The 20,209-nt window shown below is 48.0% G+C and overlaps 1 protein-coding gene across 3 annotated transcripts in view; it reads left to right on the forward strand.

The window, feature by feature from the left end:
- LOC138293690 (transmembrane protein 176B-like) overlaps window positions 1–20,209 on the forward strand; it is a 139,066-nt gene that overhangs the window by 69,972 nt on the left and 48,885 nt on the right. For all 3 annotated transcript variants that reach the window (XM_069233000.1, XM_069232999.1, XM_069232998.1), the window contains one exon: window positions 17,890–18,120. In XM_069233000.1, coding sequence (XP_069089101.1) covers window positions 17,890–18,120 — 231 coding nt within the window. The remainder of the gene's footprint in view (window positions 1–17,889; window positions 18,121–20,209) is intronic.

The raw sequence follows: 20,209 nt of genomic DNA on the forward strand, positions 1-20,209 counted from the left end.
TCTGTGTCCATTTTTTCCCTCTGTTGTGTTTCTGTGCCCATTTCACCCTCTGTTGTGTTTCTGTGCCCATTTTTCCCTCTGTAGTGTTTCTGTGTCTATTTTGCCCTCTGTTGTGTTTCAATGCCCATTTCACCCTCTGGTGTGTTTCTGTGCCCATTTTGCCCTCTGGTGCGTTTCTGTCCCATTTTGCCTTCTGGTGTGTTTCTGTGCCCATGTTGCCTTCTTGTGTGTTTCTGTGTCCATTTCACCCTCTGGTGTGTTTCTGTGCCCATTTCGCCCTCTGGGGTGTTTCAGTCCCATTTCGCCCTCTGGTGTGTTTCTGTGCCCATTTTACCCTCTGGTGTGTTTCTGTGTCCCTTTCGCCCTGTATGTTTCTGTGTTCATTTCACCCTCTGATGTGTTTCTGTGTTCATTTCGCCCTCTGGTGTCTGTCTGTGTCCATTTCACCCTCTGTTGTGTTTCTGTGCCCATTTTGCCGTCTGTTGTGTTTCTGTGCCTATTTCGCCCTCTGTTGTGTGTCTGTGCCCATTTTTCCCTCTGTTGTGTTTCTGTGTCTATTTTCCCCTCTGTTGTGTTTCAGTGCACATTTCACCCTGCCGTGTGTTTCTGTGCCCATTTTTCCCTATATTGTGTTTCTGCGCCCATTTTGCCCTCTGTTGTGTTTCTGTGTTCATTTTGGCATCTGGTGTGTTTCTGTGCCCATTTCACCCTCTGTTGTGTTTCTGTGCCCATTTTTCCCTCTGTTGTGTTTCTGTGTCTATTTTCCCTTCTGTTGTGTTTCAGTGCCCATTTCACCCTCTGGTGTGTTTCTGTGCCCATTTTGCCCTCTGGTGCGTTTCTGTCCCATTTTGCCCTCTGGTGTGTTTCTGTGCCCATGTTGCCTTCTTGTGTGTTTCCGTGTCCATTTCACCCTCTGGTGTGTTTCTGTGCCCATTTCGCCCTCTGGGATGTTTCAGTCCCATTTCGCCCTCTGGTGTGTTTCTGTGCCCATTTTACCCTCTGATGTGTTTCTGTTCCCCTTTTGCCTTTTGGTGTATATCTGTGCCCATTTCACCCTCTGGTGTGTTTCTGTGCCCATTTGGCCCCTGGTGTATTTCTGTGCCCATTTTGGCCTTTGGTGTGTTTGTATGCCCATTTGACCCTCTGGTGTGTTTCTGTCCCATTTTGCCTCTGGTGTGTTTCTGTGTCCATTACACCCTCTGGTGTGTTTCTGTGCCCATTTCACCCTCTTGTGTGTTTCTGTCCCATTTCGCCCTCTGGTGTGTTTCTCTGCCCATTTTACCCTCTGGTGTATTTCTGTGCCCATTTCACCCTCTGGTGTGTTTCTGTGCCCATTTTGCCCTCTGGTGTGTTTCTGTGCCCATTTCACCCTCTTGTGTGTTTCTGTCCCATTTCGCCGTCTGGTGTATTTCTGTGCCCATTTTGCCCCGTGGTGTGTTTCTGTGCCCATTTCGCCCTCTGATGTGTTTCTGTGTTCATTTTGCCCTCTGGTGTGTTTCTGTGCCCATTTTGCCTTTTGATGTGTTTCTGTGTCCCTTTTGCCCTCTGATGTGTGTTTATGTGTCCCTTTCGCCCTCTGGTGTGTTTCTGTGCCTAATTTCACCTTCTGTTGTGTTTCTGTGCCCATTTCACCCTCTGGTGTGTTTCTGTGTTTATTTTGCCCTCTGGTGTATTTCTATGTCCCTTTCGCCCTCTGGTGTGTTTCTGTGCCCATTTCGCCCTCTGATGTGTTTCTGTGTTCATTTCGCCCTCTGGTGTCTGTCTGTGTCCATTTCACCCTCTGTTGTGTTTCTGTGCCCATTTTGCCGTCTGTTGTGTTTCTATGCCTATTTCGCCCTCTGTTGTGTTTCTGTGCCTATTTCGCCCTCTGTTGTGTTTCAGTGCCCATTTCACCCTGTTGTGTGTTTCTGTGCCCATTTTACCCTATGGTGTGTTTCTGTGCCCATTTTGCCCCCTGGTGTGTTTCTGTGCCAATTTCGCCCTCTGTTGTGTTTCTTCATCCATTTTGCCCTCTGGTTTGTTTCTGTGCCCATTTTGCCATTGGGTGTGTTCCTATGCCCATTTTGCCCTCTTGTGAGTTTCTGTGCCCATTTTGCCTTTTGATGTGTTTCTGTGTCCCTTTCTCCCTATGGTGTGATTATGTGTCCCTTTTGCCCCCTGGTGTTTTTCTGTGTCCATTTCGCCCTCTGTTGTGTTTCTGTGTCCATTTTGCCCTCTGGTGTGTTTCTGTGCCCATTTTGCCCTCGGATGTGTTTCTGTGCACATTTCGCCCTCTGATCTGTTTCTGTGTCCATTTTGCCCTCTGGTGTGTTTCTGTGCCCATTTTGCCTTTTGATGTGTTTCTGTGTCCCTTTTGCCCTCTGGTGTGTTTGTGTGTCCATTTCGCCCTCTGGTGTGTTTCTGTGCCTAATTTCACCCTCTGATGTGTTTCTGTGTCCATTTCGCCTTCTGTTGCGTTTCTGTGCCCATTTCACCCTCCGGTGTGTTTCTGGCAAGTTTTGCCTTCTGATGTGTTTCTGTGCCCATTTCACCCTCTGATGTGTTTTTGTGTTTATTTTGCCCTCTGGTGTGTTTCTGTGTCCCTTTCACCCTCTGGTGTGTTTCTGTGTCCCTTTCACCCTCTGTTGTGTTTCTGTGCCCATTTCACCCTCTGTTGTGTTTCTGTGCCCATTTTTCCCCTCTGTTGTGTTTCTGTGTCTATTTTGCCCTCTGTTGTGTTTCAGTGCCCATTTCACCCTCTGGTGTGTTTCTGTGCCCATTTTGCCCTCTGGTGCGTTTCTGTCCCATTTTGCCTTCTGGTGTGTTTCTGTGCCCATGTTGCCTTCTTGTGTGTTTCCGTGTCCATTTCACCCTCTGGTGTGTTTCTGTGCCCATTTCGCCCTCTGGGGTGTTTCAGTCCCATTTCGCCCTCTGGTGTGTTTCTGTGCCCATTTTACCCTCTGGTGTGTTTCTGTGTCCTTTTCGCCCTGTATGTTTCTGTGCTCATTTCACCCTCTGATGTGTTTCTGTGTTCATTTCGCCCTCTGGTGTCTGTCTGTGTCCATTTCACCCTCTGTTGTGTTTCTGTGCCCATTTTGCCGTCTGTTGTGTTTCTGTGCCTATTTCGCCCTCTGTTGTGTGTCTGTGCCCATTTTTCCCTCTGTTGTGTTTCTGTGTCTATTTTGCCCTCTGTTGTGTTTCAGTGCCCATTTCACCCTCTGGTGTGTTTCTGTGCCCATTTTGCCCTCTGGTGTGTTTCTGTGCCCATTTTGCCCTCTGGTGCGTTTCTGTCCCATTTTGCCCTCAGGTGTGTTTCTGTGCCCATGTTGCCTTCTTGTGTGTTTCCGTGTCCATTTCACCCTCTGGTGTGTTTCCGTGTCCATTTCACCCTCTGGTGTGTTTCTGTGCCCATTTCGCCCTCTGGGATGTTTCAGTCCCATTTCGCCCTCTGGTGTGTTTCTGTGCCCATTTTACCCTCTGATGTGTTTCTGTTCCCCTTTTGCCTTTTGGTGTATATCTGTGCCCATTTCACCCTCTGGTGTGTTTCTGTGCCCATTTGGCCCCTGGTGTATTTCTGTGCCCATTTTGGCCTTTGGTGTGTTTGTATGCCCATTTGACCCTCTGGTGTGTTTCTGTCCCATTTTGCCTCTGGTGTGTTTCTGTGTCCATTACACCCTCTGGTGTGTTTCTGTGCCCATTTCACCCTCTTGTGTGTTTCTGTCCCATTTCGCCCTCTGTGTGTTTCTCTGCCCATTTTACCCTCTGGTGTATTTCTGTGCCCATTTCACCCTCTGGTGTGTTTCTGTGCCCATTTTGCCCTCTGGTGAGTTTCTGTGCCCATTTCACCCTCTTGTGTGTTTCTGTCCCATTTCGCCGTCTGGTGTATTTCTGTGCCCATTTTGCCCCCTGGTGTGTTTCTGTGCCCATTTCGCCCTCTGATGTGTTTCTGTGTTCATTTTGCCCTCTGGTGTGTTTCTGTGCCCATTTTGCCTTTTGATGTGTTTCTGTGTCCCTTTTGCCCTCTGATGTGTGTTTATGTGTCCCTTTCGCCCTCTGGTGTGTTTCTGTGCCTAATTTCACCTTCTGTTGTGTTTCTGTGCCCATTTCACCCTCTGGTGTGTTTCTGTGTTTATTTTGCCCTCTGGTGTATTTCTATGTCCCTTTCGCCCTCTGGTGTGTTTCTGTGCCCATTTCGCCCTCTGATGTGCTTCTGTGTTCATTTCGCCCTCTGGTGTCTGTCTGTGTCCATTTCACCCTCTGTTGTGTTTCTGTGCCCATTTTGCCGTCTGTTGTGTTTCTATGCCTATTTCGCCCTCTGTTGTGTTTCTGTGCCTATTTCGCCCTCTGTTGTGTTTCAGTGCCCATTTCACCCTGTCGTGTGTTTCTGTGCCCATTTTACCCTATGGTGTGTTTCTGTGCCCATTTTGCCCCTGGTGTGTTTCCGTGCCAATTTCGCCCTCTGTTGTGTTTCTTCGTCCATTTTGCCCTCTGGTTTGTTTCTGTGCCCATTTTGCCATTGGGTGTGTTCCTATGCCCATTTTGCCCTCTTGTGAGTTTCTGTGCCCATTTTGCCTTTTGATGTGTTTCTGTGTCCCTTTCTCCCTATGGTGTGATTATGTGTCCCTTTTGCCCCCTGGTGTTTTTCTGTGTCCATTTCGCCCTCTGTTGTGTTTCTGTGTCCATTTTGCCCTCTGGTGTGTTTCTGTGCCCATTTTGCCCTCGGATGTGTTTCTGTGCACATTTCGCCCTCTGATCTGTTTCTGTGTCCATTTTGCCCTCTGGTGTGTTTCTGTGCCCATTTTGCCTTTTGATGTGTTTCTGTGTCCCTTTTGCCCTCTGGTGTGTTTGTGTGTCCATTTCGCCCTCTGGTGTGTTTCTGTGCCTAATTTCACCCTCTGATGTGTTTCTGTGTCCATTTCGCCTTCTGTTGCGTTTCTGTGCCCATTTCACCCTCCGGTGTGTTTCTGGCAAGTTTTGCCTTCTGATGTGTTTCTGTGCCCATTTCACCCTCTGATGTGTTTTTGTGTTTATTTTGCCCTCTGGTGTGTTTCTGTGTCCCTTTCGCCCTCTGGTGTGTTTCTGTGTCCCTTTCACCCTCTGTTGTGTTTCTGTGCCCATTTCACCCTCTGTTGTGTTTCTGTGCCCATTTTTCCCCTCTGTTGTGTTTCTGTGTCTATTTTGCCCTCTGTTGTGTTTCAGTGCCCATTTCACCCTCTGGTGTGTTTCTGTGCACATTTTGCCCTCTGGTGCGTTTCTGTCCCATTTTGCCTTCTGGTGTGTTTCTGTGCCCATGTTGCCTTCTTGTGTGTTTCCGTGTCCATTTCACCCTCTGGTGTGTTTCTGTGCCCATTTCGCCCTCTGGGGTGTTTCAGTCCCATTTCGCCCTCTGGTGTGTTTCTGTGCCCATTTTACCCTCTGGTGTGTTTCTGTGTCCTTTTCGCCCTGTATGTTTCTGTGCTCATTTCACCCTCTGATGTGTTTCTGTGTTCATTTCGCCCTCTGGTGTCTGTCTGTGTCCATTTCACCCTCTGTTGTGTTTCTGTGCCCATTTTGCCGTCTGTTGTGTTTCTGTGCCTATTTCACCCTCTGTTGTGTGTCTGTGCCCATTTTTCCCCTCTGTTGTGTTTCTGTGTCTATTTTGCCCTCTGTTGTGTTTCAGTGCCCCATTTCACCCTCTGGTGTGTTTCTGTGCCCATTTTGCCCTCTGGTGTGTTTCTGTGCCCATTTTGCCCTCTGGTGCGTTTCTGTCCCATTTTGCCCTCAGGTGTGTTTCTGTGCCCATGTTGCCTTCTTGTGTGTTTCCGTGTCCATTTCACCCTCTGGTGTGTTTCTGTGCCCATTTCGCCCTCTGGGATGTTTCAGTCCCATTTCGCCCTCTGGTGTGTTTCTGTGCCCATTTTTACCCTCTGATGTGTTTCTGTTCCCCTTTTGCCTTTTGGTGTATATCTGTGCCCATTTCACCCTCTGGTGTGTTTCTGTGCCCATTTTTCCCTATATTGTGTTTCTGCGCCCATTTTGCCCTCTGTTGTGTTTCTGTGTTCATTTTGGCATCTGGTGTGTTTCTGTGCCCATTTCACCCTCTGTTGTGTTTCTGTGCCCATTTTTCCCTCTGTTGTGTTTCTGTGTCTATTTTGCCTTCTGTTGTGTTTCAGTGCCCATTTCACCCTCTGGTGTGTTTCTGTGCCCATTTTGCCCTCTGGTGCGTTTCTGTCCCATTTCGCCCTCTGGTGTGTTTCTGTGCCCATGTTGCCTTCTTGTGTGTTTCCGTATCCATTTCACCCTCTGGTGTGTTTCTGTGCCCATTTCGCCCTCTGGGATGTTTCAGTCCCATTTCGCCCTCTGGTGTGTTTCTGTGCCCATCTTACCCTCTGATGTGTTTCTGTTCCCATTTTGCCTTTTGGTGTATATCTGTGCCCATTTCACCCTCTGGTGTGTTTCTGTGCCCATTTTGCCCCTGGTGTGTTTCTGTGCCCCATTTTGCCCCTGGTGTGTTTCTGTGCCCATTTCACTCTCTGGTGTGTTTCTATGCCCATTTTGCCCCTGGTGTGTTTCTGTGCCCATTTTGCCCCTGGTGTGTTTCTGTGCCTATTTTGCCCCTGGTGTATTTCTGTGCCCATTTTGGCCTTTGGTGTGTTTCAGTGCCCATTTGACTCTCTGGTGTGTTTCTGTCCCATTTTGCCTCTGGTGTGTTTCTGTGCCCATGTTGCCCTCTTGTGTGTTTCTGTGTCCATTACACCCTCTGGTGTGTTTCTGTGCCCATTTCACCCTCTTGTGTGTTTCTGTCCCATTTCGCCCTCTGGTGTGTTTCTCTGCCCATTTTACCCTCTGGTGTATTTCTGTGCCCATTTCACCCTCTGGTGTGTTTCTGTGCCCATTTTGCCCTCTGGTGTGTTTCTGTGCCCATTTCACCCTCTTGTGTGTTTCTGTCCCATTTAGCCGTCTGGTGTATTTCTGTGCCCATTTTGCCCCCTGGTGTGTTTCTGTGCCAATTTCGCCCTCTGTTGTGTTTCTTCGTCCATTTTGCCCTCTGGTTTGTTTCTGTGCCCATTTTGCCATTGGGTGTGTTTCCTGTGCCCATTTTGCCCTCTTGTGAGTTTCTGTGCCCATTTTGCCTTTTGATGTGTTTCTGTGTCCCTTTCTCCCTGTGGTGTGTTTCTGTGCCCCTTTTGCCCTCTGATGTGTTTGTGTGTCCATTTCGCCCTCTGGTGTGTTTCTGTGCCTAATTTCACCCTCTGATGTGTTTCTGTGTCCATTTCGCCTTCTGTTGCGTTTCTTTGCCCATTTCACCCTCCGGTGTGTTTCTGGCAAGTTTTGCCTTCTGATGTGTTTCTGTGCCCATTTCACCCTCTGATGTGTTTTTGTGTTTATTTTGCCCTCTGGTGTGTTTCTGTGTCCCTTTCGCCCTCTGGTGTGTTTCTGTGTCCCTTTCACCCTCTGTTGTGTTTCTGTGCCCATTTCACCCTCTGTTGTGTTTCTGTGCCCATTTTTCCCCTCTGTTGTGTTTCTGTGTCTATTTTGCCCTCTGTTGTGTTTCAGTGCCCATTTCACCCTCTGGTGTGTTTCTGTGCCCATTTTGCCCTCTGGTGCGTTTCTGTCCCATTTTGCCTTCTGGTGTGTTTCTGTGCCCATGTTGCCTTCTTGTGTGTTTCCGTGTCCATTTCACCCTCTGGTGTGTTTCTGTGCCCATTTCGCCCTCTGGGGTGTTTCAGTCCATTTCGCCCTCTGGTGTGTTTCTGTGCCCATTTTACCCTCTGGTGTGTTTCTGTGTCCTTTTCGCCCTGTATGTTTCTGTGCTCATTTCACCCTCTGATGTGTTTCTGTGTTCATTTCGCCCTCTGGTGTCTGTCTGTGTCCATTTCACCCTCTGTTGTGTTTCTGTGCCCATTTTGCCGTCTGTTGTGTTTCTGTGCCTATTTCGCCCTCTGTTGTGTGTCTGTGCCCATTTTTCCCTCTGTTGTGTTTCTGTGTCTATTTTGCCCTCTGTTGTGTTTCAGTGCCCATTTCACCCTCTGGTGTGTTTCTGTGCCCATTTTGCCCTCTGGTGTGTTTCTGTGCCCATTTTGCCCTCTGGTGCGTTTCTGTCCCATTTTGCCCTCAGGTGTGTTTCTGTGCCCATGTTGCCTTCTTGTGTGTTTCCGTGTCCATTCACCCTCTGGTGTGTTTCTGTGCCCATTTCGCCCTCTGGTATGTTTCAGTCCCATTTCGCCCTCTGGTGTGTTTCTGTGCCCATTTTACCCTCTGATGTGTTTCTGTTCCCCTTTTGCCTTTTGGTGTATATCTGTGCCCATTTCACCCTCTGGTGTGTTTCTGTGCCCATTTTTCCCTATATTGTGTTTCTGCGCCCATTTTGCCCTCTGTTGTGTTTCTGTGTTCATTTTGGCATCTGGTGTGTTTCTGTGCCCATTTCACCCTCTGTTGTGTTTCTGTGCCCATTTTTCCCTCTGTTGTGTTTCTGTGTCTATTTTGCCTTCTGTTGTGTTTCAGTGCCCATTTCACCCTCTGGTGTGTTTCTGTGCCCATTTTGCCCTCTGGTGCGTTTCTGTCCCATTTTGCCCTCTGGTGTGTTTCTGTGCCCATGTTGCCTTCGTGTGTGTTTCCGTGTCCATTTCACCCTCTGGTGTGTTTCTGTGCCCATTTCGCCCTCTGGGATGTTTCAGTCCCATTTCGCCCTCTGGTGTGTTTCTGTGCCCATTTTACCCTCTGATGTGTTTCTGTTCCCCTTTTGCCTTTTGGTGTATATCTGTGCCCATTTCACCCTCTGGTGTGTTTCTGTGCCCATTTTGCCCCTGGTGTGTTTCTGTGCCCATTTTGCCCCTGGTGTGTTTCTGTGCCCATTTCACTCTCTGGTGTGTTTCTGTGCCCATTTTGCCCCTGGTGTGTTTCTGTGCCCATTTTGCCCCTGGTGTGTTTCTGTGCCTATTTTGCCCCTGGTGTATTTCTGTGCCCATTTTGGCCTTTGGTGTGTTTCAGTGCCCATTTGACTCTCTGGTGTGTTTCTGTCCCATTTTGTCTCTGGTGTGTTTCTGTGCCCATGTTGCCCTCTTGTGTGTTTCTGTGTCCATTACACCCTCTGGTGTGTTTCTGTGCCCATTTCACCCTCTTGTGTGTTTCTGTCCCATTTCGCCCTCTGGTGTGTTTCTCTGCCCATTTTACCCTCTGGTGTATTTCTGTGCCCATTTCACCCTCTGGTGTGTTTCTGTGCCCATTTTGCCCTCTGGTGTGTTTCTGTGCCCATTTCACCCTCTTGTGTGTTTCTGTCCCATTTAGCCGTCTGGTGTATTTCTGTGCCCATTTTGCCCCCTGGTGTGTTTCTGTGCCAATTTCGCCCTCTGTTGTGTTTCTTCGTCCATTTTGCCCTCTGGTTTGTTTCTGTGCCCATTTTGCCATTGGGTGTGTTCCTGTGCCCATTTTGCCCTCTTGTGAGTTTCTGTGCCCATTTTGCCTTTTGATGTGTTTCTGTGTCCCTTTCTCCCTGTGGTGTGTTTCTCTGCCCCTTTTCCCCTCTGATGTGTTTCTGTGTGCATTTCGCCCTCTGTTGTGTTTCTGTGTCCATTTTGCCCTCTGGTGTGTTTCTGTGCCCATTTTGCCCTCGGATGTGTTTCTGTGCCCATTTCGCCCTCTGATGTGTTTCTGTGTCCATTTTGCCCTCTGGTGTGTTTCTGTGCCCATTTTGCCTTTTGATATGTTTCTGTGTCCATTTTGCCCTCTTATGTGTGTTTATGTGTCCCTTTCGACCTCTGGTGTGTTTCTGTGCCTAATTTCACCTTCTGTTGTGTTTCTGTGCCCATTTCACCCTCTGGTGTGTTTCTGTGTTTATTTTGCCCTCTGGTGTATTTCTATGTCCCTTTCGCCCTCTGGTGTGTTTCTGTGCCCATTTCGCCCTCTGATGTGTTTCTGTGTTCATTTCGCCCTCTGGTGTCTGTCTGTGTCCATTTCACCCTCTGTTGTGTTTCTGTGCCCATTTTGCCGTCTGTTGTGTTTCTATGCCTATTTCGCCCTCTGTTGTGTTTCTGTGCCTATTTCACCCTCTGTTGTGTTTCAGTGCCCATTTCACCCTGTTGTGTGTTTCTGTGCCCATTTTCCCCTATATTCTGTTTCTGTGCCCATTTTGCCCTCTGTTGTGTTTCTGTGTTCATTTTGGCATCTGGTGTGTTTCTGTGCCCATTTCACCCTCTGTTGTGTTTCTGTGCCCATTTTTCCCTCTGTTGTGTTTCTGTGTCTATTTTGCCTTCTGTTGTGTTTCAGTGCCCATTTCACCCTCTGGTGTGTTTCTGTGCCCATTTTGCCCTTTGGTGCGTTTCTGTCCCATTTTGCCCTCTGGTGTGTTTCTGTGCCCATGTTGCCTTCTTGTGTGTTTCCCTGTCCATTTCACCCACTGGTGTTTTTTTTTGCCCATTTCGCCCTCTGGTGTGTTTCTGTGCCCATTTTACCCTCCGATGTGTTTCTGTTCCCCTTTTGCCTTTTTGTGTATTTCTGTGCCCATTTCACCCTCTGGTGTGTTTCTGTGCCCATTTTGCCCCTGGTGTGTTTCTGTGCCCATTTTGGCCTTTAGTGTGTTTCTATGCCCATTTGACCCTCTGGTGTGTTTCTGTCCCATTTTGCCTCTGGTGTGTTTCTGTGCCCATGTTGCCCTCTTGCGTGTTTCTGTGTCCATTTCACCCTCTGGTGTGTTTCTGTGCCCATTTCACTCTCTTGTGTGTTTCTGTCCCATTTCGCCCTCTGGTGTGTTTCTCTGCCCATTTTACCCTCTGGTGTATTTCTGTGCCCATTTCACCCTCTGGTGTGTTTCTGTGCCCATTTTGCCCCTAGTGTATTTCTGTGCCCATTTTGCCCCTGGTGTGTTTCTGTGCCCATTTTGGCCTTTGGTGTGTTTCTATGCCCACTTGACCCTCTGGTGTGTTTCTGTCTGATTTTGCCTCTGGTGTGTTTCTGTGGCCATGTTGCCTTGTTGTGTGTTTCTGTGTCCATTTCACCCTCTGGTGTGTTTCTGTGCCCATTTCACCCTCTTGTGTGTTTCTGTCCCATTTCGCCATCTGGTGTGTTTCTCTGCCCATTTTACCCTCTGATGTGTTTCTGTTCCCCTTTTGCCTTTTGGTGTATTTCTGTGCCCATTTTACCCTATGGTGTGTTTCTGTGCCCATTTTGCCCCCTGGTGTGTTTCTGTGCCCATTTTGCCATTGGGGTGTGTTCCTGTGCCCATTTTGCCCTCTTGTGAGTTTCTGTGCCCATTTTGCCTTTTGATGTGTTTCTGTGTCCCTTTCTCCCTATGGTGTGTTTGTGTGTCCCTTTTGCCCTCTGGTGTTTTTCTGTGTCCATTTCTCCCTCTGTTGTGTTTTTGTGTCCATTTTGCCCTCTGGTGTGTCTCTGTGCCCATTTTGCCCTCTGGTGTGTTTCTGTGCCCATTTTGCCCTCGGATGTGTTTCTGTGTCCATTTCGCCCTCTGTTGTGTTTCTGTGTCCATGTTGCCCTCTGGTGTGTTTCTGTGCCCATTTTTCCTTTTGATGTGTTTCTGTGTCCCTTTTGCCCTCTGGTGTGTTTGTGTGTCCCTTTCGCCCTCTGGTGTGTTTCTGTGCCTAATTTCACCCTCTGAAGTGTTTCTGTGTCAATTTCGCCTTCTGTTGTGTTTCTGTGCCCATTTCACCCTCTGGTGTGTTTCTGGCAAGTTTTACCTTCTGATGTGTTTCTGTGCCCATTTCACCCTCTGATGTGTTTCTGTGTTTATTTTGCCCTCTGGTGTGTTTCTGTGTCCCTTTCGCCCTCTGGTGTGTTTCTGTGTCCCTTTCGCCCTGTGTGTTTCTGTATTCATTTCGCCCTCTGATGTGTTTCTTTGTTCATTTCGCCCTCTGGTGTCTGTCTGTGTCCATTTCACCCTCTGTTGTGTTTCTGTGCCCATTTTGCCGTCTGTTGTGTTTCTGTGCCTATTTCGCCCTCTGTTGTGTTTCTGTGCCCATTTTTCCCTCTGTTGTGTTACTGTGCCCATTTCACCCTCTGTTGTGTTTCTGTGCCCATTTTTCCCTCTGTTGTGTTTCTGTGTCTATTTTGCCCTCTGTTGTGTTTCAGTGCCCACTTCACCCTCTGGTGTGTTTCTGTGCCCATTTTGCCCTCTGGTGCGTTTCTGTCCCATTTTGCCCTCTGGTGTGTTTCTGTGCCCATGTTGCCTTCTTGTGTGTTTCTGTGTCCATTTCACCCTCTGGTGTGTTTCTGTGCCCATTTCGCCCTCTGGGGTGTTTCAGTCCCATTTCGCCCTCTGGTGTGTTTCTGTGCCCATTTTACCCTCTGGTTTGTTTCTGTGTCCCTTTCGCCCTGTATGTTTCTGTGTTCATTTCACCCTCTGATGTGGTTTCTGTGTTCATTTCGTCCTCTGGTGTCTGTCTGTGTCCATTTCACCCTCTGTTGTGTTTCTGTGCCCATTTTGCCGTCTGTTGTGTTTCTGTGCCTATTTCGCCCTCTGTTGTGTGTCTGTGCCCATTTTTCCCTCTGTTGTGTTTCTGTGTCTATTTTGCCCTCTGTTGTGTTTCAGTGCCCATTTCACCCTGCCGTGTGTTTCTGTGCCCATTTTTCCCTATATTGTGTTTCTGTGCCCATTTTGCCCTCTGTTGTGTATCTGTGTTCATTTTGGCATCTGGTGTGTTTCTGTGCCCATTTCACCCTCTGTTGTGTTTCTGTGCCCATTTTTCCCTCTGTTGTGTTTCTGTGTCTATTTTCCCTTCTGTTGTGTTTCAGTGCCCATTTCACCCTCTGGTGTGTTTCTGTGCCCATTTTGCCCTCTGGTGCGTTTCTGTCCCATTTTGCCCCCTGGTGTGTTTCTGTGCCCATGTTGCCTTCTTGTGTGTTTCCGTGTCCATTTCACCCTCTGGTGTGTTTCTGTACCCATTTCGCCCTCTGGGATGTTTCAGTCCCATTTCGCCCTCTGGTGTGTTTCTGTGCCCATTTTACCCTCTGATGTGTTTCTGTTCCCCTTTTGCCTTTTGGTGTATATCTGTGCCCATTTCACCCTCTGGTGTGTTTCTGTGCCCATTTTGCCCCTGGTGTGTTTCTGTGCCAATTTTGCCCCTGGTGTGTTTCTGTGCCCATTTCACCCTCTGGTGTGTTTCTGTGCCCATTTTGCCCCTGGTGTGTTTCTGTGCCAATTTTGCCCCTGGTGTGTTTCTGTGCCCATTTCACCCTCTGGTGTGTTTCTGTGCCCATTTTGCCCCTGGTGTGTTTCTGTGCCCATTTTGCCCCTGGTGTGTTTCTGTGCCCATTTTGGCCTTTGGTGTGTTTCTATGCCCATTTGACCCTCTGGTGTGTTTCTGTCCCATTTTGCCTCTGGTGTGTTTCTGTGCCCATGTTGCCCTCTTGTGTGTTTCTGTGTCCATTACACCCTCTGGTGTGTTTCTGTGTCCATTTCCCCCTCTTGTGTGTTTCTGTCCCATTTCACCCTCTGGTTGTGTTTCTGTGCCCATTTCACCCTCTGGTGTATTTCTGTGCCCATGTCACCCTCTGGTGTGTTTCTGTGCCCATTTTGCCCCAGGTGTGTTTCTGTGCCCATTTTGGCCTTTGGTGTGTTTCTATGCCCATTTGACCCTCTGGTGTGTTTCTGTCTGATTTTGCCTCTGGTGTGTTTCTGTTTCCATGTTGCCCTCTTGTGTGTTTCTGCGTCCATTTCACCCTCTGGTGTGTTTCTGTGTCCATTTCACCCTCTGGTATGTTTCTGTGCCCATTTCACCCTCTTGTGTGTTTCTGTCCCATTTCGCCATCTGGTGTGTTTCTCTGCCAATTTTACCCTCTGATGTGTTTCTGTTCCCCTTTTTGCCTTTTGGTGTATTTCTGTGCCCATTTTACCCATTGGTGTGTTTCTGTGACCATTTTGCCCCCCGGTGTGTTTCTGTGCCAATTTCGCCCTCTGTTGTGTTTCTTCGTCCATTTTGCCCTCTGGTTTGTTTCTGTGCCCATTTTGCCATTGGGTGTGTTCCTGTGCCCATTTTGCCCTCTTGTGAGTTTCTGTGCCCCTTTTGCCTTTTGATGTGTTTCTGTGTCCCTTTCTCCCTATGGTGTGTTTGTGTGTCCCTTTTGCCCTCTGCTGTGTTTCTTTGCCCCTTTTGCCCTCTGATGTGTTTCTGTGTCCATTTCGCCCTCTGTTGTGTTTGTGTGCCCATTTTGCCCTCGGATGTGTTTCTGTGCCCATTTCGCCCTTTGATGTGTTTCCGTGTCCCTTTTGCCCTCTGGTGTGTTTGTGTGTCCCTTTCGCCCTCTGGTGTGTTTCTGTGCCTAATTTCACCCTGTGATGTGTTTCTGTGTCCATTTCGCCTTCTGTTGTGTTTCTGTGCCCATTTCACCCTCCGGTGTGTTTCTGGCAAGTTTTGCCTTCTGATGTGTTTCTGTGCCCATTTCACCCTCTGATGTGTTTCTGTGTTTATTTCGCCCTCTGGTGTGTTTCTGTGTCCCTTTCGCCCTCTGGTGTGTTTCTGTGTCCCTTTCGCCCTGTGTCTGTCTGTGTCCATTTCACCCTCTGTTGTGTTTCTGTGCCCATTTTGCTGTCTGTTGTGTTTCTGTGCCTATTTCGCCCTCTGTTGTGTTTCTGTGCCCATTTTTCCCTCTGTTGTGTTTCTGTGCCTATTTTTCCCTCTGTTGTGTTTCAGTGCCCATTTCACCCTGTCGTGTGTTTATGTGCCCATTTTTCCCTATATTGTGTTTCTGTGCCCATTTTACCCTCTGTTGTGTTTCTGTGTTCATTTTGGCATCTGGTGTGTTTCTGTGCCCATTTCACCCTCTGTTGTGTTTCTGTGCCCATTTCACCCTCTGTTGTGTTTCTGTGCCCATTTCACCCTCTGTTGTGTTTCTGTGTCTATTTTGCCTTCTGTTGTGTTTCAGTGCCCATTTCACCCTCTGGTGTGTTTTTTTGCCCATTTTGCCCTCTGGTGCGTTTCTCTCCCATTTTGCCCTCTGGTGTGTTTCTGTGCCCATGTTGCCTTCTGTTGTGTTTCAGTGCCCATTTCACCCTGTCATGTGTTTCTGTGCCCATTTTTCCCTATATTGTGTTTCTGTGCCCATTTTGCCCTCTGTTGTGTTTCTGTGTTCATTTTGGCATCTGGTGTGTTTCTGTGCCCATTTCACCCTCTGTTGTGTTTCTGTGCCCATTGTTCCCTCTGTTGTGTTTCTGTGTCTATTTTGCCTTCTGTTTTGTTTCAGTGCCCATTTCACCCTCTGGTGTGTTTCTGTGCCCATTTTGCCCTCTGGTGCGTTTCTGTCCCATTTTGCCCTCTGGTGTGTTTCTGTGCCCATGTTGCCTTCTTGTGTGTTTCCGTGTCCATTTCACCCTCTGGTGTGTTTCTGTGCCCATTTCGCCTTCTGGGGTGTTTCAGTCCCATTTCGCCCTCTGGTGTGTTTCTGTGCCCATTTTACCCTCTGATGTGTTTCTGTTCCCCTTTTGCCTTTTTGTGTATTTCTGTGCCCATTTCACCCTCTGGTGTGTTTCTGTTCCCCTTTTGCCTTTTGGTGTATTTCTGTGCCCATTTCACCCTCTGGTGTGTTTCTGTGCCCATTTTTCCCTATATTGTGTTTCTTTGCCCATTTCGCCCTCTGGTGTGTTTCTGTCCTATTTCGCCCTCTGGTGTGTTTCTGTGCCCATTTCGCCCTGTGTTGTGTTTCTGTGTCCATTTCCCCCTGTGTTGTGTTTCTCTGTCCGTTTTGTCCTCTGGTATGTTTTCTATGCCCATTTTGCCATTGGATATGTTTCTGTGCTCATTTCGCCATCTATTGTGTTTCTGTGTACATTTCACCCGATGGTGTGTTTCTGTGTATATTTCGCCCTCTGTTGTGTTTCTGTGCCCATTTTTCCCTCTGTTGTGTTTCTGTGCCTATTTTGCCCTCTGTTGTGTTTCAGTGCCGATTTCACCCTGTCGTGTGTTACTGTGCCCATTTTTCCCTATATTGTGTTTCTGTGCCCATTTTACCCTCTGTTGTGTTTCTGTGTTCATTTTGGCATCCGGTGTGTTTCTGTGCCCATTTCACCCTCTGTTTTGTTTCAGTGCCCATTTCTCCCTCTGGTGTGTTTCTGTGCCCATTTTGCCCTCTGGTGCGTTTCTGTCCCATTTTGCCCTCTGGTGTGTTTCTGTGCCCATGTTGCCTTCTTGTGTGTTTCCGTGTCCATTTCACCTTCTGGTGTGTTTCTGTGCCCATTTCGCCTTCTGGGGTGTTTCAGTCCCATTTCGCCCTCTGGTGTGTTTCAGTGCCCATTTCACCCTCTGGTGTGTTTCAGTGCCCATTTTGCCCTCTGGTGTGTTTCAGTGCCCATTTTGCCCTCTGGTGTGTTTCTGTCCCATTTTGCCCTCTGGTGTGTTTCTGTGCCCATGTTGCCTTCTTGTGTGTTTCCGTGTCCATTTCACCCTCTGGTGTGTTTCTGTGCCCATTTCGCTTTCTGGGGTGTTTCAGTCCCATTTCGCCCTCTGGTGTGTTTCTGTGCCCATTTTACCCTCTGATGTGTTTCTGTTCCCCTTTTGCCTTTTGGTGTATTTCTGTGCCCATTTCACCCTCTGGTGTGTTTTGGTGCCCATTTTGCCCCAGGTGTGTTTCTGTGCCCATTTTGCCCCTGGTGTGTTTCTGTGCCAATTTCACCCTCTGGTGTGTTTCTGTTCCCATTTTTCCCTATATTGTGTTTCTGTGCCCATTTCGCCCTCTGGTGTGTTTCTGTCCTATTTCGCCCTCTGGTGTGTTTCTGTGCCCATTTCGCCCTGTGTTGTGTTTCTGTGTCCATTTCCCCCTGTGTTGTGTTTCTCTGTCCGTTTTGTCCTCTGGTATGTTTTCTATGCCCATTTTGCCATTAGATATGTTTCTGTGCTCATTTCGCCATCTATTGTGTTTCTGTGTACATTTCACCCGATGGTGTGTTTCTGTGTATATTTCGCCCTCTGTTGTGTTTCTGTGCCCATTTTTCCATCTGTTGTGTTTCTGTGCCTATTTTGCCCTCTGTTGTATTTCAGTGCCGATTTCACCCTGTCGTGTGTTACTGTGCCCATTTTTCCCTATATTGTGTTTCTGTGCCCATTTTGCCCTCTGTTGTGTTTCTGTGTTCATTTTGGCATCTGGTGTGTTTCTGTGCCCATTTCACCCTCTGTTGTGTTTCTGTGCCCATTTTTCCCTCTGTTGTGATTCTGTGTCTATTTTGCCTTCTGTTGTGTTTCAGTGCCCATTTCACCCTCTGGTGTGTTTCTGTGCCCATTTTGCCCTCTGGTGCGTTTCTGTCCCATTTTGCCCTCTGGTGTGTTTCTGTGCCCATGTTGCCTTCTTGTGTGTTTCCGTGTCCATTTCACCCTCTGGTGTGTTTCTGTGCCCATTTCGCCTTCTGGGGTGTTTCAGTCCCATTTCGCCCTCTGGTGTGTTTCTGTGCCCATTTTACCCTCTGATGTGTTTCTGTTCCCTTTTTGCCTTTTGGTGTATTTCTGTGCCCATTTCACCCTCTGGTGTGTTTCTGTGCCCATTTTGCCCCTGGTGTGTTTCTGTGCCCATTTCACCCTCTGGTGTTTTTCTGTGCCCATTTTTCCCCATATTGTGTTTCTGTGCCCATTTCGCCCTCTGGTGTGTTTCTGTCCTATTTCGCCCTCTGGTGTGTTTCTGTGCCCATTTCGCCCTGTGTTGTGTTTCTGTGTCCATTTCCCCCTGTGTTGTGTTTCTCTGTCCGTTTTGCCCTCTGGTATGTTTTCGATGCCCATTTTGCCATTGGATATGTTTCTGTGCTCATTTCGCCATCTATTGTGTTTCTGTGTACATTTCACCCGATGGTGTGTTTCTGTGTATATTTCATCAAAATAAAAATACAAAATGAAATTGGGATGCTGCACAAATTTGCATTCCAAACATGTGACTGATAGTCCATGTCAGAGATCTGATTTGTTCTTCATTGGTCACCTGTGTTTCCTTCCTTCTCTGCAGTGCACGGCTGCCTTCCTCCTGCACCTCGCCAGCCTTGGTGTGGCCATTGCAGGGCTTGTTTTTGTTTCAGGTGATCTACGCCCAGACTCGTGGATGAATAGGTGGCCTTTGGATCCAGAGGTGCTGTGCAAGCCTCCGTACTACGATTACCGAAGATATGGCGAATTCCCAGCCCCAGAGCCAGATGACTACAGGGCGATCAAATGCAACGCTGAAGTCAAGAAGTTCCTGGTAAGCAGTTGGTATGTTCTCTTGACCTTTCTAGATTAACATAATTTGTTTTTCTAGACCCCTTGGCACTAAGGACTTAGTCAGTGTGCCAACCCAAACCGGGAATGTTTGCGTAAGTTGTATTTCTGGTAACGATCAGTCCCATGAGACAAGACAGGGACAATTAGGGGTATATTTACAAGCCCCTTAGGACATCTTGCGCCACCCTCCTGTAATTTTTTTTCACACTGAAGCAGGGTAAAGGAGGTCTCACTCCTGCGCTGTATTTACAAAGTGGCGCAATACATGCATTGCACCACTTTATAAACCCTTGTGCCAGATTATGCCTGCATCAGGCATAATGTATACAAGAGGGCGTTCCCACGCAGGGAGGCCCGAAAAAAGGGCGAAGTGACATTTGAAACATTTCACTACACCATTTTGTCCATCATTCTTAACGCCTGCTCAGAGCAGGAGTTAAAATGATGCGCACATTTTAATCAATGGGCCTCCCTGTGCTTTCCTGCACTAGCGTCAAATTTTTTGACCCTAGTGCAGCAAAGCGCCACCACAGCGTTTTAAGCTATATTCCTAATGACAACCATGGTGCGCCATATCGTAAATACGGCGAAATGCAACCATGATGTCGTTAGGTTGGACAGGGGTGACGGAAGAGAAGTGGCGCACTGGGACGGTTATATGGTGAAACACAAGTGCTTCAACCACCCATGCCTGAACAACGAGGTCGGAACAACGACCTCGTAGTTATCACTAATGCCTTTACCACGAATGCCTTAACAACGATTTTTTGTTGTAAATGCATTCCTGGTAAAGGCATTAGTGATCAGCATGCATGGTTCCAACATGTGTCCCCCCTAACCCCAACCCCTAAAAATTACCCCAACCCCCTACCCCCAAAATTACCCCAACCTCCCTCCCCTAAAGCCAAAAGCACCCCAACCCACCCCTAAAACCTAAACCCTGACCACCCCCTCCCCGTCCCTAAACCCTAATCACCCCGAGCCCCCCACCCCACCCCAAAAACTAAAAATACCCCGAGTCCCCACCCAGCCCCTAAAACCTAAAGCACCCCAAACCCCCAACCCACCCCTAAAACCTAAACCCTGCCCGCCCCTAAACCCTAATCACCCGAGCCCCACACCCCACCCCCAAAAAAACAACCCCAGTCCCAGCCCAACTTACCTCCTCCTTGATCGCATCGACTCCCTTCTTCTGTGCCTTAACCACGCATGTACGTGGTTCACACATGCGTGGTTAAGGCCCTAAAACAAGGAAGTCGTGGAAAACGAAAGCGTTGTTTCACTTTCATTTTCCACAACTTCGTGGTTCACGACTCGTTGTTCTGGGTATTTCCCCACTGGGACTGATGCAGCATTTTTTTGGTAAACATGGGCCAGATGTATGAAAGTTTTTTGCATTCGCAAACGGTGCAAATGCCCGTTTGCGAATGCAAAAAGCTATTTCAGAAGGTATGAAAGACATTCTGAACGCAATTTTAAGGAATCGCTAAAATAGTGATTCCTCAAAATTGCGACCCTGTTTAGAGAGTCGCAAATTGCGACTCTCTAAATAAGAAATCACAAATAAGGATTCCTTATTTGCGATTTCTAAGCACATGGAAGAAGCAATTCCTAAATGCGATTTGGGCATTAAGGAATCGCTATTTACCACCAGGAGCACACATGCCCTTTTGCCATGTGTGCACCTTACATGTTGCAAATAATTATTTTGGGGTGCAGCAGAGGGGGCCTTAGGCCCCCAGCACCCTGGGGTTTTGCATTTCCAAAATTGCGATTTCTGGTTAAGAAATCGCAATTTTGGAAATGCTAAATATTTGCAGATTACGGCCTAAAGGGCCATAGGTGCGAATGGGGCCGGTATGGCAATTGGCGATTCGGTAATAGCATTTGCGATTTTTAAGAAATCGCTATTACCGATTCGCAAATGTGATACATTGCATTTTGCGAATCAGAAATAGCGATTTCTTAAAAATCGCTATTTCCGACTCGCAAAAGTGCTCCTTGATACAACTGGCCCTATGTCCTTAATTGTGAACACCAAATCCTTATCATAAATGAATAACATACTC

This window comes from Pleurodeles waltl, chromosome 4_2, assembly GCF_031143425.1.
Source record: "Pleurodeles waltl isolate 20211129_DDA chromosome 4_2, aPleWal1.hap1.20221129, whole genome shotgun sequence".
NCBI classification, from domain to species: domain Eukaryota; kingdom Metazoa; phylum Chordata; class Amphibia; order Caudata; family Salamandridae; genus Pleurodeles; species Pleurodeles waltl.